The sequence below is a fragment of the Monodelphis domestica genome, chromosome 1 (assembly GCF_027887165.1).
Source record: "Monodelphis domestica isolate mMonDom1 chromosome 1, mMonDom1.pri, whole genome shotgun sequence".
Classification (NCBI taxonomy): domain Eukaryota; kingdom Metazoa; phylum Chordata; class Mammalia; order Didelphimorphia; family Didelphidae; genus Monodelphis; species Monodelphis domestica.
Genome location: NC_077227.1, coordinates 739,075,892 through 739,093,674, shown reverse-complemented (window position 1 = coordinate 739,093,674; position 17,783 = coordinate 739,075,892). Strand labels below are relative to the sequence as shown.

General features: G+C 44.2%; 1 protein-coding gene and 1 long non-coding RNA gene across 4 annotated transcripts in view; one reads left to right on the top strand and one right to left on the bottom strand.

Moving 5' to 3' along the window:
- Window positions 1-4,213, top strand: part of LOC100021822 (uncharacterized) — a 76,784-nt gene extending 72,571 nt beyond the window's left edge. For all 3 annotated transcript variants that reach the window (XR_008915865.1, XR_008915864.1, XR_008915863.1), the window contains 3 exons: window positions 1,818-1,884; window positions 1,991-2,353; window positions 3,428-4,213. This is a non-coding gene — a long non-coding RNA (uncharacterized LOC100021822). The remainder of the gene's footprint in view (window positions 1-1,817; window positions 1,885-1,990; window positions 2,354-3,427) is intronic.
- A 1,253-nt stretch (window positions 4,214-5,466) lies between these two features.
- On the bottom strand, window positions 5,467-17,783 carry CLEC4F (C-type lectin domain family 4 member F). The gene is given in 5 exon segments (XM_056818989.1): window positions 5,467-8,966; window positions 14,295-14,417; window positions 15,297-15,448; window positions 16,203-16,526; window positions 16,529-17,783. Coding segments are annotated over 5 exon segments (1,707 nt in total). The 5' UTR covers window positions 17,403-17,783; the 3' UTR covers window positions 5,467-8,732.

Genomic DNA, 17,783 nt, shown 5'->3' with positions numbered 1-17,783 from the left:
TCTTCCCATTGTATCAATTCTAAAACAGTCATGACTCAAAGAACTTCCTGTCCCTTCCATAAGCATGGATCAAAGTACTTTCATTGTTTAGCAAACAGTTTTCTGTCCTAAAGCAGTCTTAAGTAGGGTGGAGCAGGGACACTCCCATAGCTAGGAGCCCCCACACTCAAATAGAGTTCTCACCATCTGCTAGGGAATTTTTTAAAGTAGAAGATTCCCCAATGGGGGAAACCCCTAACATTCATAAGTCTGAGAAATTTTGAGGTTTACACCTCTTGAGTCAAACTCAAGTCTTTTTTATACATTTATTTGAGTTTTAAAAAAGGGTAATAAAAATGCAAGAAGAAGGTACATATATATCAGATACTGATCATTAGTGGTGGGACCTGGAAGTCCATCCAAAGGTGCATTTTACAAGGGTATCAACAGAGAACTCCTGCTGGGACACCTGTCCTCTTGCCTGGAAGGGAGGCCCCTAGATCCAGACCTCCATAGGCAGGCTGAAACTTATCCCTAAATATCTCTTCTCTAATGACAGGGAAAAGGATTGGTTAAGCTCTTTATCTTGAAATCTCCTCATGCTGGAGAACCATTGAAAGCTTAGGATGACTTATGTACTTGATCAGCTGTAGAGATTAGGTATCAGAAGTTATTTATTTCCTCCACACAAAAAGTCCCAACCCTCTTGAACTCACAGGGTTATGGGCAAGCCATGGACTATCCATCTCAGGATGACTATTCAGGGGGTCACCTGAAAACACAAAGGAGAACAATAGGCAAGCAGCTCTTTGTATTCCTCGACTCAGGTTTACCTAGACAAGTTTATGCTCTAGTTGTAACGTGCAGCCAATTCCTATTTTTGCCTAGCACTTAGCACAGCGGCTGGCACACAGTAGGTGCTTAAAACATTTTTATTGATTGATTGGATGAATGGAAGGAGCACTGTTTTTGGAGTCATAGGACCTGGGTTCAAATCATGTCTCTATTATTATTAGTGTGTCCTTGGGCAAGTCCTCAGGTTCCTATTCTGTAAGATAAAAATTTCGGTTCAGATAGTCTTGAGTTCTAGTTTCTTTGCTACTATGGTTCTATGGACTCTTTTCCCTTCCATTGTATTAATTATTTTCCTCAGGGGGGACTATGTTATTGTTGTGAACTTTGACTTGAATTTGAGCCTAATTTAGAACAAGAGACTACCTCCCAGAATCTAGAAGGCACCGTGAAGATGCCTGCAAAGGCCATACGCTGCACCAAAAAGATCCAGAGTGAATTTTGAGATATGGTGAATTTGAACTTTGAGGGGGTTGAAATGCTTTTGTTTTGAGTGTACACTCTTATGCCAAAGGGGGCTGCCCCCAATTGGCTTTTTGTCAATGCATCTATTTTTGGTCTTGTTCCTTTTTTCTTTTATTTTCCTCTTATCCCCAAATTATTGTAATTTCCCTTTAAAAACTATAATATTTGTATGTTCCTCTAGTTCAAGTTATAAGTTAGTTATGTTTTCATGATCCATTGGGGAGACTGATCTCCTAAAGGATCACAGGGGGAATGTATTGATTTAGAATCTTGAACCTTAGAAACTACATTTCCCACAATCCCCTTTTCCTATATGTGTATCATTTACATTGATTGAGGTTTTTAGTGGTTTTGGCTAAGCTGGCTCTCTCTGCCTGGCCCCCATGGAGGAGGGGAGGAGCTGGCTAAGTTTCTCTGGATTTTATTTTCCCTTTGCTCTAAGTTGATTTTAATAAATAGTATTAAATATAATACTTGGAGTATTAGATATTAATTTTAATCTTTATACCATTCTTCTTTAGGCATGGCCACTGAGGCATGAAGGGCTTTGGAAGAGAAAACAAGAATCCAGGACCTGAGGAACTAAAGGTTGGGTTTTGCTCCAGTTACAGAGCTGAGCAGGTTCTTCATCCTCTAATTTCTCACTGACCCATCCCCATAAGTAGGAAGTACAATTCTTTTTTTTTTTTGGTAGAGTTCCACCAGGAGAAGGGGCATGGAACTTTGCAATTAGCTGCTGATCTCTGTTAATCTGGTCTTCATGTTCAAGCCAATCAGGCATCATGCTGTCTCCTCAGATTATATGTTTAGGAATGGGGAGGAGCAGGACGCTTGCAGAGAGAATGAAACATGAAACCCTGAATTCTCAGGCAGCAAAGAATTTATGTGCCTAAGGGAGAACAAGTGCCCTTTTGGTAGGACACGTGACGGATGATTCATTCAAGAGTTCCTTTCATCTGAACTTGGGTGGAAAGGGCTGAGTAGTGCTGCTGCTGCATACTCAGAGGTTGTCAGCAAGAGGACTGCTGCAAACAACTGAAGCTTGGAAATACAGCAGGTGAGGGGAGAAAGAGTTTAAGAGGAGAGAGGGAAGGAGAGAAGGGGGAGTGAAAAGAAGGGAGGGATGGAGAAAGGAAAAGAAACAGAGAGAGAAGAGCAGAGTGGAGAGAGATGTACACAGAAAGAAACAGAGAAAGGAGAGAATGAAGAGAGAGAAAATAAGGAAGGGATGAAGAAAGAAGAGAAGGGAGGAATGGAGAGAAATGCAGAAAGAGGGAGAGAAATGGGAGGGAATGAAGAGAAAAAAGAAGAGAGTGATAGAGAAGAGAAGGAAGGGATGGAGAGAAATACACACAGAAACTGACAGAGAGAGAAAGGAGGTATGGAATGATATACACAGAAAGAGACAGAGATACAGAGAGGGGGGTGGGAATGAAAACACAGAAAAGAAGAAAGGGATGAAGAGAGAAAAGAGAAGGGATGGATGTGGGGAGTGAGAGGGAGGGGGAGAGAGACAGACAAACAGACAGAGACAGAGAGAGTCACAGAGAGATAGAGTTCCTTCTTTGGGGGGATTTCTCCTGATTTTGCAGCATCCCTGAGCCCAGAACCAAGGCATAACAGTCCTACTTCACTAACCCAGGGCTAGTTGAACCTCTGGTTCTGGAAGGAAGGCATATCATTACTGTCCTGTGGTAGAATAAGGGGACTCCTGGACTTTTTTAGCCCACTCTTCTTCTGTACCCATTTATCTTGGTGAAATCTCTTCCTGTAGGGCAGGAGAAGACTAGATAAGGAGGGAGGAAGATCTGAGTTCAAATTTTTCCTCTGATACAACCTGTTTGACCCTGAGGATGTCAATTAACCTCAGAGCCTCAGTTTCCACAGCTGTGCAGTGAAGAGGTTACACTATGGCTTCTCTAAACCTTCTCTCTCATTTTCCTGTTCTGAAAAACCTGGAACAGGTAGAGGGCAGAATGGGGGTAGCCTTCTCTTACTTAGCCAGGGATGTATTTCAATTCCAAGGGCATGGAGTGGACTCCAGGGAGATCAATGGTGCAGCTAAGGTTGGCAGGAGGGAGTCCGAGGGGCTCAGACTGATCTCTTCTGATCTCTTCTGTGGGATCTCTAGGAGTCAGAGACAGAAACATCCATGGCTCCCTACCACATCAGAAGATATCAAGACCACGACTGGCAGACTGTGAGGGAAATAGTCTCTCAAGGATTGCTGAATAATGCGCCTTCTGACTTCTGGCATATGCTGATAAAGCCAAGAACCTTCCTGGTTCTCCTGGGAGTCCCCTTTGCCCTAATCTTGGCCTCTGGCTCCATCCTTTTATCTCTGTTGTCTTTCCTTGGACTCTTAGCTGGTCAGTGGCTGACTTTTCGGCATCTTGTTATAAAATTCATAGATAATTTCTTGCGTACTGATCTGTTGGACATACAGAAATCCTACCTGAGTTCAAGAGGTTCGAGTTTTTTTGTATCAGAGTCAGAGAATCAGGTAGTAGGCACTGTGGGTGCCCGTCCAGCAAAGACACCGATTGGAAGAGGGAAGTATCTGGAATTGCAACGCTTGTCTGTGAAGAAGAGTCATCAAGGCCAAGGAATAGCCAGGGCTTTGATCCAGACTGTGATCCAGTTTGCCCAGGACCAGGGATATGATGGAGTACTCCTTGAGACAGCCGGCTCCAATCACCGAGCTCAGCGACTTTATGAGAGTCTTGGCTTCTGGAAATTCCATGAATCAGGGTGCTACTTAAAATGGAGGCTAGCTTTCTTCCCAGTTTGGCATTACCGATGTGACATTTCTTCCCGTTCATGACTGTCCCTTGCCCCAGGCCATCCATGTCTCTTGTCTGGCATGGGTTTGATTGCAGCATGCTGTGCTTATTAAAGGCTCTTGATTTTCCCACCACCCTTGTCTGACTACTTCTTTGTTGCAAAAAGCCCTCCCCCAAAAATTCATCTTAGGTTGAGGAAAAAATAGCAGAGAAAAGGAGTTCAAGATTAAAAAGTCACCTTATTTTAAATATTCCAGGGGAGAACAGTAAGGATTTCCCTAACCTAAATGGTGATAACAATGATGCCCATTACCCTTTTTTCTTCCCCACCTCTTTCAATAGTTTCTGTCCTCAGCAAGACATTGGATGTATTGAGCACATATATCGGTATCTCTAATGCCACAAAGTTCTCAGGAAAGGCTCAAGCATTGTCCTTTTGAGGATCTCCAGCTAGTGCCTTATATCCTAGAGGTTCAATCAAATCTATTTGGCATATTTTTTAAATTAAAAAAAAAAACCAACAATAACCTCTTACCTTCCATCTTGGAATAACTATTGATTCCAAGGCAGAGGAGTGGTAAGGACTGGGCCATGAGAGTTTAGTGACTTGACCAGGGTCACACAATGGAGAAGTGTCTTTGAGGCCAGATTTGATCCCAGGTCTGGCTTTCTATCCACCTAGCCACCTACCTACCCCTATATTTGACACATTTCTAAATGATCTCCGAAGTACAGTAGGAAGAGCCCCAAGAAGTTCATTTAGCTCCCTCCTTCAATAATCTCCCTCCCAGTCAATACTGTTTTTTTGAGACAGTCCCCCTATTTCACCAAGGCTGTCAGTGTAGCAGCCCCTTGAAGGGCCCATTGATAATACTCATCTTTAAAGAAGGTTTAACCTGGGATGTTTTGTTCCTCATTGGGCAATCTGGTGGATGGGGATCACCATAGTGGAGCAAGACTTGGTATGGAAACCCAAGCTTGGCTTTAGCCATCATGCAGCTTCAAACTTCTGAACTCAAAGAATCTACCATACTCATCTTCAGAAGCAAAGGAATACACATCTGTTCCATTGTGTATGTCTAGAAATGAACAATGTTAAGCCTTACCACAGCTGGGAGATATAGAGATTCTGATTTGATTGGTTCAAACAAAGCTCTTTTGTTTTGAGAGAATAACTAAGACTCTCATCCTCTCTCTCTCTCTCTCTCTCTCTCTCTCTCTCTCTCTCTCTCTCTTCTTCTTCTTCTTCTTCTTCTTCTTCTTCTTCTTCTTCTTCTTCTTCTTCTTCTTCTTCTTCTTCTTCTTCTTCTTCTTCTTCTTCTTCTTCTTCTTCTTCTTCTTCTTCTTCTTCTTCTTCTTCTTCTTCTTCTTCTTCTTCTTCTTCTTCTTCTTCTTCTTCTTCTTCTTCTTCTTCTTCTTCTTCTTCTTCTTCTTCTTCTTCTTCTTCTTCTTCTTCTTCTTCTTCTTCTTCTTCTCTTTCTCTCTCTTCTCTCTCTCCCCCTCTTTCTCTCTCTCTCTTATTCCCCCCTCCAGTGGGTCCGAGTAGAAATTCTTCTATGAATCATTTTAGCACAAAAGTTACCCCATTTTATTTCCCTAGTTGATCCCCCGAGAATGGGACAAAATATCTCCAGGTATCCTGACAATACCCTGGGAAAAACAAATATAGGACTAAATCTACTTGACAAAAAGTCAAGCAGGCTTAGTTAAAAAGAAAGAAATTCTCAGTGGACCCCTAAACACTGTACCCTCCAAGAGACTGAGCCCAAGGAGCTGATTGGAATCCACTCATATATGAGGAAGATAGTGACTGAGACAGTGAAGAGATTGATTAGTGGAGCTGGATAGTTGGGTTTCAGTTTAGACCAGAAGCTAGAGGGATTGTTCATGTATAAAGAGTCAGGTGAGATTTGAATCTGGGATCAAGGCTGCATGGTGGCAACCAGCCTTTGATTGATCCAACAACTTCCCTCCCCCAAATTGCCTTCTCTTCTTTCTGATTTGTGGTGTTAAATGTGAAAGGTTAAATATAGTCAAGAACTATTTACAGATATCTAGAAGCTTGACAACTCTATTACTAATGGGTCTGCAAGCTGAATTTTAAAACTACTCCACCCTACTCAGGCCATACTTTAGAAGATCTGATTTAGCTATTTCCTGATAGTAACAATGGAGATACTTGGTTTAACAGAATCAAGTCTTGGTAACTCTACATTTCTCCACCTTACTCAGTTTAACAAGGTCAGGATGCCTGCACCATACTCAAAGATTTAATTATCTGAGGAAATGGCCTTCAATAGACATGTGCAGAAAAAGTGGACAGACCCCTGGGCTGTCCTAAGTCAAGCTAAGCTATCATTGGCACAGATGAGATGCAGGAAAGTAACATAAAACTGTCTATATAAGGCACGTGACTTGCTCTCTCTCCTTCTTTCCCTGGAGAGGTGACCGGCTGGCAGCCTGCTAAGTGTTCCAACATCTTGGCATGGTGGCAGTTATTGTCTGGGTTTGGCCGTGAGTTTGTCCTTGAACTGATTCAGGTTCAGACATCTTGGCTGAGTCCTTTGGAGTTCAGGCTGATTCTTTCCCCCTTACTCTTCAAACCCTTATCTTCCTAAAGCCTCTGGTCTTCCTCCTGGCACTAGCCAGGCAGGAGAAATCCTACACCCTTTTCCTTCTTCCTTCTTATTAATTTCTTTCCACCATATAAATTAAATCACCATAAATTTCCAGTTGACTTGGTTATATTTCTTTTATATTTGGGACATCCATGGCAACCAAATAATTAACATAGTTTAGGTCACAACGCTAAATTATCCTTTACAATGTGAAAGGTTAAATATAGTTAAGAACTATTTACAGATATCTAGAAGCTTGACAACTCTATTACTAATGGGTCTGCAAGCTTTTCTTTAGTGGAAAGAGCATTGCTTGGGATATTAGAGGAATTGAGTTCAAATTCTACCTCTATATGCACTCCTAACTCTCCTAGGTTTTCTCTACAATGCCCAGGAAGAGGCTAGAGTCTTGGTCTACCCACTCCTGAACTTCACACACCAGAAAAGTCCTTTGCTACTGCAGTTTCTCCTTCTATTTGACTGGTCTCCCCCAGAATCCCCATTTGGAGGAGGACCAAGCCCTGCCATGTTGTCATTTCTTTCCAGCCTGCACTGCAGACTCTCAATGGACTTTCTCCACAGAACTCCCCCTCTGGATCCCTCACTCCTGCTTTTTGGCCTTTTTGTGTACTTTTCTCCTCTTCAAATATAAGCTATTCCAAGGCAGGGACTGTCTTTCTGCTTGTGTTTGAATTTCTGACTGACACAGTATCTGCAATATAATAAGCGATGAATGTTTGTTGACTTAAATTAAAGGGATAGTGTTATAAAACATTAGAACTCAGATGGACATAGAATTTGGGATGTAGTTTGAGCCAAACACTAGATCCAGGGTTTTGACTAATCTGTTTATTCATTAAACCTATCAGTGTGTGTGTGTGTGTGTGTGTGTGTGTGTGTGTGTGTGTGTGTGTGTGTGAGGTGAGGTGGGAAGAAGTGGGGGACGGATGATGAACCCTATAATAGAGAAGAAGGTTACCCCTTTCTGATGGGTAAGTAGAGAAGACCACTAGAGTCTCATTTATTCAGTGGTCTTAAGTGCCCATGCCAGACAGACCTGCCTGCAAGTCAGTCAATAGAGAAGCCAAGCAGAGCTAAGAGTAGACCTGGGTTAAGGTGGGAGGGATCTTCCACACAGCTACATGAGCCAAGTGATTGGGAGGCTTGGCCACTGCTCACCATTTGGCGACTGATTTGGGCAAATTCAGCTTCCTTAGAAGAACAAGGGGTTGTTTCCAGTTCATTTGGAATAGCCTGAGCCAATCAAATCAGTTGAGTCTGAATCACTCCCTAGGAAAGCTCAGCCCTCTCTAGGCAGCAAGATCAGAGTCAATGAGATGATTTTCTGTGAATGGTGGTGCCTGTCAAGTGATTTAATCTCATGAAGATGACCAAACTTTCCAGACCACTATCCACCCAGGGGTCAGGGTGTGGGTCAATTAAAATTATACTCAGGACTAAGCCTTAATGGGAATCCGGCAACTAATGAGAATTCCAAGGGCTGAGGGTATGCCATGTTGGAGGTGGAGAGAGGAGGTGAGTTTGACAAAAGATCTTGTGAGAATATTGTAAATTGCTCAGTGAATCCACAGATATTTATTGAGTATGAATAAAAGGCACCGTAGGAGGGAGACTTAGGGTCTCACACCTGCTCTCAGACTTGAGCCCAACCTTGCTAGGGTTCCAAGTGTATTTGAGAGATGAGATTGCCAAGTGTGAAACAGAAAATGATGGTACAATATTGTAATAGTGATGTCAAAAGATAGGCCAAAGCTAGTATACACCAGTAGAAGCTCAGAAAAGGGAGAGGGCAATGTGGGCTGTGGTGGTCACAGAGGAAATAGGGCTTGATTTGATCTAAGGTTATAAATTTAGTGCTGGCCAGGCCTTAGAAGTAATCAAGTTCTACTCCCTTATTTTGTAGATGGGGAAACTGAGGTACAAGTGGCTAAGTGCCTTGACTAAAGTTACAACAAACAGCTGAGGAAGGATTCAAACTCAAGCCAAAATGACTCCAAGTCCAACCTCCTTAAAATTAGTTGAAACTAGGGCTATATAAGTCAAAACTAATGTCTATTTCTCTGTAGGCAGGGGTGGGGATGGAGGTGGGGGAGAGATTGAAACCCTTGGCTGGCCACACCACCTTCTTGCAGATCCAGGGGAAAGGTCTGTGACACACTATGTCATTCCACTTCTCCATGAAATGGACACAGTCTTCTTGTATGCCATTACCATAGTTCCAGTTGTCTGGCTGGTTCCTGTTCCAAAACTTGAAAAGAAAAAAGGAGGAAGTGGAAGGATTGGGGTTACTTGTAACTGCAATGAAAGGAAATGAATCCATCTCATCACTTGAGCATAGAAGACCCTAGATTGGGGTGTGTGAATTTTAAAACTATTCCACCCTAATCAGACCATTCTTTAGAAGATCTGATTTAACTACTTCCTGATCAATAACAATGGAGATGCTTGGAATAACAGAATCAGGTCTTAGAAAACCCACATTCTCCACCCTACTCAGTTTAACAAGATTTTGAAAGGTCTGCATCAAACTCAAGATTTAATTATCTGAGGAGATGGCCTTCAACAGACATGTGCAAAAAAAGGACAGACTTCTGGGCTGTCCTAAGTCAAGCTAAGTCCTCATTGGTACAGATGAGATGCATAAAAGTGATGTAAAAACGTCCATATAAGGCATGTCATGGGCTGCCTCTCTCTCTTTCCCCAGAGAGATGACTCTGGCTGGCAGTGTGCTAAGTGTTCCGACATCTTGGAGTGTTGGGTGGTGAGTTTGCCCTGGACCTGATTTCAGGTTCAGGCATCTTAGCTAAGCCTCTTTGGAGGTCAAGCTGATTCTTTCCTCCTTCACACTCAAACCCTTACTTTCTAGATCTCCTATCTTCCTGCCCGGTACTAGCCCCTTCCTCCCTCCTTCTTCTTAAAATCTTCTCTACTATATCAATTAAATCACCATAAAATCTGGCAGTTGACTTGGGTATTTTATTATTTGGGATTTCCTTTGACGACCACTTAAATTTAGATTTTTTCAGTCTCAACCATAATTTCACCCTTTACAGGTAGAGAGGGAGAGAGAGGATTGTTTGGGATTGAGACATTATCATGAAGGGGGGAATGAAGTCTTGACCTATGAGAAATCTCTTGTGTTACCGTAAGGAGAACATCTAGAAGGGACCTCATGAATGACTTTTCTGGTCTTCTCCACCCACTAGGTAACTTCGTATCTATTGTGAATTTTTTTTATCTACTCCTGCCTATGTGTGTGTTATTTCCCTTATACGAACATAAACTCCATGAAGGCAGGGACTTTTGTTTTGGTTTTCAATCCCTAGAAGGGTCTGGTAAAAAATAGTCACTTACTAAATGCTTATTAATGGCTTTATTGAGGGGGCTAGGACTGGTGAGGAATTTCTTGGAAGTTGAAGGCTGGAGAGAGGTGAAAAGATGTGTGTGTGTGTGTGTGTGTGTGTGTGTGTGTGTGTGTGAGTGTGAGTGTGAGTGAATGGGATTTTAGAAGCTTACCCAGCGCAATGGAGATCCTCACTTCTCCCGTGCTTGGGTCCTGGTCAGGTAATTCATGCCTGGCCAACCCTGGCCTCCTACAGTCTGTCTTCTTCCTCAGTTTTGATGGCACTGCCCTCTTCTAGTCTATTCCTGCCTGTCTGCTCACAATGTGTGGGCCTCCTTTTCTTGATCATCCAGGTCAGGTCATCCTTGGCAGCAGTGGGGGTGACCCTAGCCTCTCTCCTGGGTCCTCTTCTCCTTCCTTCCCTCCTGCTGCTCTCTCCTCCTCTCCTTTGCTCCTCGGATGCCATTTCACCTACTTATCTCACCAGCTCCCTGGCATTAAAGTGCTTCTCTTAAGATTTTCTTTTCCTGCACAGATTATTTTCCTCACCTCCAGGTTCATATCTTTGATTACCTATTGGATAGTTTGTACTGGATGTCTCATAGACACCTTAAAGAAGGAAAATCCAAAATTGTATTCATTTGTTGTTGTTCAGTCACGTCTGACACTTTGTGACCCCATTTGGGGTTTTCTTGGCAAAGATATTGCCATTTCCTTCTCCAGTTCATTGTATAGATGAGGAAACCAAGGCAAACTGGGTTCACGGACTTGCTCAGGGTCACACAGCTAGCCAGGGTCTAAGGTCAGATTCACACTCGAGTCTTCCTGACTTCAGGCCTGGTGCTCAATCCACTGTGCCACCTTGCTGCCCATGTATTTCACCAAAACTCTTTCCTCTTCATAACTTTCCTATTACTGATGCCTATTGCCATCCTTCCAGTTAATCAGGTTCCCAGTTTTGCTGTTATCCTCAATTCCTCTCTCTCAACTCCCATATCCAGTCTGTTGGGAAGCCCCATCATTTCCTGCCTTCAGAACATCTCTTGAATGGGCCCCCTTCTTGCCTGGGGTGCTGGCCCTACCCTGGGCAAACCTCCTTTTGCCTCATGTTTGTCTCATCACAATAGCCTTTTGGTTGATGTTCCTGTCACAAGTCTCCCCCCACGGGGTCCTCCACTCACACGCTAAATCCATCTTCTTAAACTGCAAATCTGATTGTTCCAACTCTTCCACCCATTGCCCATTCAGTCAACTCCAGGACTGGTCTTCCTCTTGCTTCTCTAATCATCTGTTTGGCACTCAGAGTCCTTCACAAGCTGCCCACCTCCAGTTTTCTTACATCTTATACCCGCTCCTCCCTGCCTCCACTCTGTGATCCGGTGACACCCACCTCCTTGTGGCTCCTCAGACAAGCCGTTCCAATGGTCAGCTCTTAGGTGCTTTCAGTGGCTCTCTCCTACCCTTGATAGCCTTTCCTCCTCCTCTCCAGCCATTCCTAGTCCTCCTGAGTCTTAGTGCCCTCTCTCTGTTGACTATCTCCAATATATCAGGTCTACAACTTCACTGTTTGCTCGTCGTCTCCCCCATTCGACATCTTGAGGGCAGGGACCACGCTCTTGCTCTTCTTTGCCTCTCTGGCACTTGGTTAGGTGCCTGATGGATAACATGCCTCATTTCTGTGACACCTTAAGTTTACAAAGTGCTTTTCCCTCAGCAACCTAGTGATGTAATGGGGGTAAGCAGAGGAGTCTTCCAAAGGAGTCTGCCAGACTGGGCACTTCCCATGGAGCAGAGGCTTTGTCGGACTCCACAGGGAAGAGCCCCCTGGCGAGGGAGGGGGGCTTGGGATCTTTATTAAATGATATATCCAACCTCTTCATCATTCCCTGTGGGAGCAAGGGAAGATAGACAAGGAGAGGTGTCAAAGATGGCTGGTGCTTGGGGGCAACTGTGTGGCTCAGTGGATTGAGAGCCAGGCCTGGGTTCAAATCTGGCCTCAGACACTTCCCAGCTGTGTGACCCTGGGAAAGTCACTTGACCCCCATTGTCTAACCCTTATTGCTATTTTTATCTTGGAACCAATATATAGTATTGATTCTAAAATAGAAGGTGAGGGTTAAAAAAAATGGCTGGTGCTTGAGCAGAAGGAGCTGCTTGATTGGTGGACTTTAAAAGGAGAAATAACTTCTGCTCTTGCTCACCCTTCTCCTCTTTTGAATTTGTGGCTTAAAAAACTGGCAGCTCTTCCTTAGTTTCTTGGTGGGGGTGGGGAGAATTTCTTCCTTCTCCCTATACTTAGTAGCAACTCTGGTGACTCCTCTCCTATGGCAATGGGGACATGAGCTTGCCTAAGGGAACGTGAGGCTAGATCTCCATTTCTTAGACAGATTATGACTTGTTTGACTGGCTGTGCTCATCTCCTCCAAGAAACATGGAGTTGGAAGAAACCATTTTTTAAAATTAATTTTTTTCAAAAGCCTTTACCTTCAATCTTAGAATCAACGTGCATTAGTTCTGAGGCAGAAGAGCAGCAAAAGCTGGGCAATAGGGGTTAAGTGACTTGCCCAGGGTCACAAGAAAACAACTCTGGATTCCCAGCAATCCTCAGGAACTCCTGCCTGCAAGAGTTTCTGAAATCTCCACCAAGGTTAGGAAGCTCCATCTCAGGATTGCTAAGCAGAAATTTTTTCTCAGGGAAAGAAATTTAAAAAGAGCAAATGACCTAAGATTCGGTCTCATGCCCAACTAGAAAAGCTTATGTTCTCATGTTTCTGCCTGGTGTTATGGATAATTTTAGGGTTGTGACCTAAACTAAATTAAATTTTGGTTGTCAGGGTATATCCCAAATAAAATATCCAAGTCAGCTGGAAGTTTATGGTGATTTTTAATTAATATAGAGGAAAGAAATTAAGGAGAAGGGGGAGAGAAAGGGTGTAGGATTTCTCCCACCTGGCCTGTGCCAGGGGGAAGATTAGAGGCTTTTCTAAGAGGACAGTGTTTGGAAGGTAAAGGAGGAAGGAATCAGCCTAAACTCCAAGAGGGCTCAGCTAAGATGCCTGAACCTGAATTAGCTATTCAGCTTCTCCCAGCATAGTATCAAGGGAAAACTTACCGCCAAACTGGACAATAGCTGCCACCACGCCAAGATGTCGGAATGCATAGCATGCTGCCAGCCAGAGCCAACTCTCCGGGGAAAGAGCCCAAAGAGAGGAAATGACGCCACTTATATAGATGGTTTTACATCACTTTCCTGCGTCTCATCTGTACCAATTGTAGCTTAAGCTTGACTTAGGACAGCCCAGGGGTCTGTCAGCTGTTTCTGATTTGTCATTTGCTAGCACATGTCTGTCATAGGCCATCCTCCTAAATACTTAATTCTTAAGTATAGATATAGACATTCCTGATTTTGTTAGACTAAGTAGGGTGGAGTAATGTAAAGTTCCCAAGACATTCCTGATTTTGTTAGACTAAGACATTGTTACAATCAGGAGATAACTAAATCCAATCTTCACACTGGGAGGGGGGAATCTTCCTTACTCCTACCAGGAAGCCCAAGGGAGAAATTCCCGAGTCCCAAGGAGTTCCAAGCCACACAATCAAAAGTGAAGAAGACAGAGTGAGAAGGGAAATGGGTTCTCCTTTTACAGTTTACTGAGTGGATGGACTTTTCCTGTCTTATCACAAATCATCTTTGATCCAGCCTCAAGGGGACTGGTTTGACCTTGAGGACTAAACAAGATTCAAGCCCTTTTGTAAGAGGTTTCAGCATAGGGTCTTCCAGATGGGTCAGTGGACAGGCTTAGCTTCATAGGAAAGATCCCAATCTGGAAAATCCTGATGACCTCCATCACTTCGAGGTGATTACGCATCCCCTCCCACTATTTTATGCATAAGCAAGCCCCCCAGAGTCCTAAAGAGATGTGTCCAAAGTCATACCACCAAAACAACTTGAACCCAAATATCCAGAGTTCATGTCCAGCTCATGTGGTCACAGTGGGTCTCTGTGGAGGTCAGATGCTCAGATGGAATCAGACCAAGCAGGAAGATTCCTAGACGTTCTCTGAGCCCCAGAAGACAGACAGACAGACAGACACACACACACACACACACAGATGCAAACACTCATGCATATACATGTGAGTGTCCTGAACCCACACACCTGCTGTCTCTGGCCTTGTTCTGCTCAGAACAGGCACGTGGTGCTGTCCATGGAGCTGGGCATACACCCTGGACTCACCCTTTGCTCTTGGCACCGTTATAAGGAGTCCCATCTACCCATCTCCAGACATCTTCTGTTCCTTTGTCGGTCAGGCCAATCCAGTGATAAACTCCATTTGTCCTCTTTTTCAGAAACTCCTACAGAGAGGAATTAAGCCTTAGGACTGTAATGACTCACCCCTCCCCAGCACAATTATTCTGTATTTCCTTTGAATATATACATATGTAATTTTTATGGCCATCTCTGTACATGTTGATCCCCACCCCAGAATATGAATTCATTGAGATCAGAGATTTATTTTTGTATCTCTAGCACATAACACAGTTTCTAAGACAAGAGATGCTTGTTGCAGCAGTAAAATGTGTGTGTTTAGGGGTAGGTTGAAGCATCCACATATGTGCATCTTTATTTTTATTATTCATTTTTTATTCTAGAGTAATCTTTTAAAACCAACCCCCCAGATCACATCTGTTTTCCTCCACATTTCTGCTCCCGCAGTTCTTTCTCCAGATGTGGACAGCCTTCTTTCTCATCAGTCCTGGATCATTGCATTGCTTTTACATACCGTATCTTTAGAGGAATGTGAGAGAGTCTATCTGTAGCTGTGTATCTGTATGTCTCTATATGGGCATGTGTATGATTTCTCATTCTCTAACTGCAGCACCTTAGGGAAAAGATGTCTGGGATGTCCCTTTGTGAAACCCTAGAGCCAGGCACAGAGGGTCCCATTGCCTTTATCGCCCGGAAGCTCAGCTCCTGCTCTTACCAGCTCTTGTCTGCTTTTGTCCTGCACCAGAGTCCTGTCTTGAAGGAGTCCAGCATTCTCAATTTCTGTGTGAATCAGTTCTTCCTTGGCCCCCCCCCCCCATCCTCCTATCCTCTCGCTGCTAAGAACAAAATCTCTCTAAGGAGTTCTAGAATGTCCGATAGAAGGGATCGTAGGGTTGGGAAGTGGCTTAGAAATGGTCTCTGTATAATTTCCAACTTGGACAGCTGAGGAAACTTGAGGCACTGACCTGTTCTTCTTCTGAGGTCACCGAGGCCAGATGAGAATCGTTGGAGACACAGAACTGCTCAGCCTCATCCCAAGACTTTTGGGCCTTTGAAAAGTAGTATGCTTTCCCCTCATAGAAGGTCCAGCCTTGGACAACGAGCTTCAGAATGCTATCTAGGGGGAGTGAATAGAAAATGAAGTCTCTTCTCATTCCTCCTAGATTCTTTCCTTTTTAAAACCCTCACCTTCCGTCTTAGAATCAATACTGTGTATTGGTTCCAAGGCAGAAGAGTGGTAAGGGCTAGGCAATGGGAGTCAAGTGACTTGTCCAGGGTCACCCAGCTAGGAAGTGTCTGAGGCCAGATTTGAACGCAGGACCTCCCATCTCTAGACCTAGCTCTCAATCCACTGAGCTATGCAGCTGCCCCCTTCCTATATTCTTGACTTCCAAACCTCTCCCACTCTTTCACCTGGAATTTTCTGTCATATCTCTGTCCTCCTTGTCCTGTTGCTTTCTCAACCTCGAATATCCCTCCATAAAGGCTGCTCCCCTCTCTGGTTGGTGAGGTCCTCCCAGGGGAAAGGACAGTCTCTAGAGAGCCCGACTCTCTTCTCTCCTCTCCCTGATTTTACAGAACTTTGAGCGGAGCCCCTTCTTTGCACTTTTGATGCTTGGACTTTCCCCTGGAGAATATATATGCATATATGTATATACATATGTTTTTTCTTCAAAACCCCAACCCCAATATTTGTAAAAATGTTTTCTTTTGATCCATATCTTAGAAACTGTCCTGGTCCTTCCTTGCCTGCCAAATGGAGCTATTTGGAATGACAACTTTGAAAATAGTAAGCAAGAAAAGTGCTTCTCCAGCTCCTCCCTTGGCTACAGAGTGTTTTCTTTCTGCCTTTCCCCCCGGCTCTTACTCACCTTGTTGCGCTTGCTGTTGCTGGGTGACTGCCTCCTGCTGACTTTTTAACTTTTGGATTTCGTCCCTTAAGGCCGTGACAGTGGCCAGTCTTTCCCTTAACTTCTGTATCTCTCCATTGGCTCTATCCAAGCCTCTTTTTAATCCGGGGATCTGGGACGTTAAATCACTTGCTCTTTGTAAGCCCATCTTTAGCCTCTGGATCTCATCATGGGCTTTCGCCAGGCCTTTGGTTAAAGTCTGGGTCTGGGATGCTGAGGTGCTGGCGTTCTTCAGACCTTCTTTCAACATCTGGATCTCTGTGTCCCTTCTTTCCAAATGATTTTCAGGAGCTGGACTTCTGGCTTCAAGGCACTGATAGCTTCAAGATCCCCTTTTAACATCTGGATCTGAGCACTGGCATTCTCGAGGCTGCTATTTGCCAGCTGTGCCCAAGCACTGGCATTGTCTAGACCCGATTTTAATTCATGGATCTCAGCATCAGTCTTTTCCAAATGGCCTCTTAAGACCTGGGTCTCAGCATTGGTGCTTTCCAGACGGCCTCTTAACATCTGGGTCTGGGCATGCAGAGCATCAGCCTTCTCCAAGTCTTTGCTCACTCTTTGCAACTCAGCCTTGTTTTTCTCTAAATTGTTTTGTAACGTTTGGACCCGGACACTTAAGACACTTTGGCCTTCCAGTTTTGTTTTTAGCCTCCGGATCTCAGCATTGGAAGCTTCTAGACCCCTCTGTAACGCGCCAGCCACAGAACTGAAAGCGCTGGCATTCTTTAGACCGTCCTCTAAGGTCTTTATCTCTCCCCTGGCCTCGTCCAGATCGCGTCTCAGCATCTGGGCCGGCGATTGTAAGGCATCCACGTCCTTCAGACATCCTTCGATCCTCTGGACCTCAGGGCTAGTGTTTTCCAAATGATCGTTTGGGCTTTGAGTCTGTGGATTTAAGTCGCTGCCCTTCTTCATCTCCTCTCTTAACGCCTGGATCTGAGTGCTGAGCTTCCTCAGGTTTTCATGGGTCACCTGTGTCTGAGTGCGGGTGTTTTTCAGACCTTCTTTTAACATCTGGATCTCCATACTGGTGTGGTCCAAACTGCCTTTTAGCATCAGGCTCTGGGAAGTGACGGAAGTTGCATTTTCCAGGCTATTGTTAAACATCTGGATTTGAGCACTCCAGGTGCTAATATTCTTTGAGCCAAACCTGGACATTTGGACTTTCTGCCCTTGGAATAGCTGGAAATCTGGAGAGGGCAAGATGGTAAGATTAGTGAAGGGGGATAGCTGGAAAGAATTAGGACTAAAAGAGATAGCTGAAGGGTCCCCCACCCCCACTCCAGGGGCAGAGCAGTTGTAGAACCTGGCTAGGTTCTAGTCTGACCCACTTAGCCATGACTAAAGAGCCATCACTGCTACCTGATGGCAACCTATTCAAATTCAGGATCAGCTCAAGTTAAAAATAGCTTCAGAAATCCGGAGGCTACAAATGTACTATGCACATTGAATAGATGCCCAGACTGGGATTTGGGTTGGCTCAGGGGCACCATGGGTCTTGTTATAGCCTCTTCTTTTCCCCAGATCTTTAGCCAACAT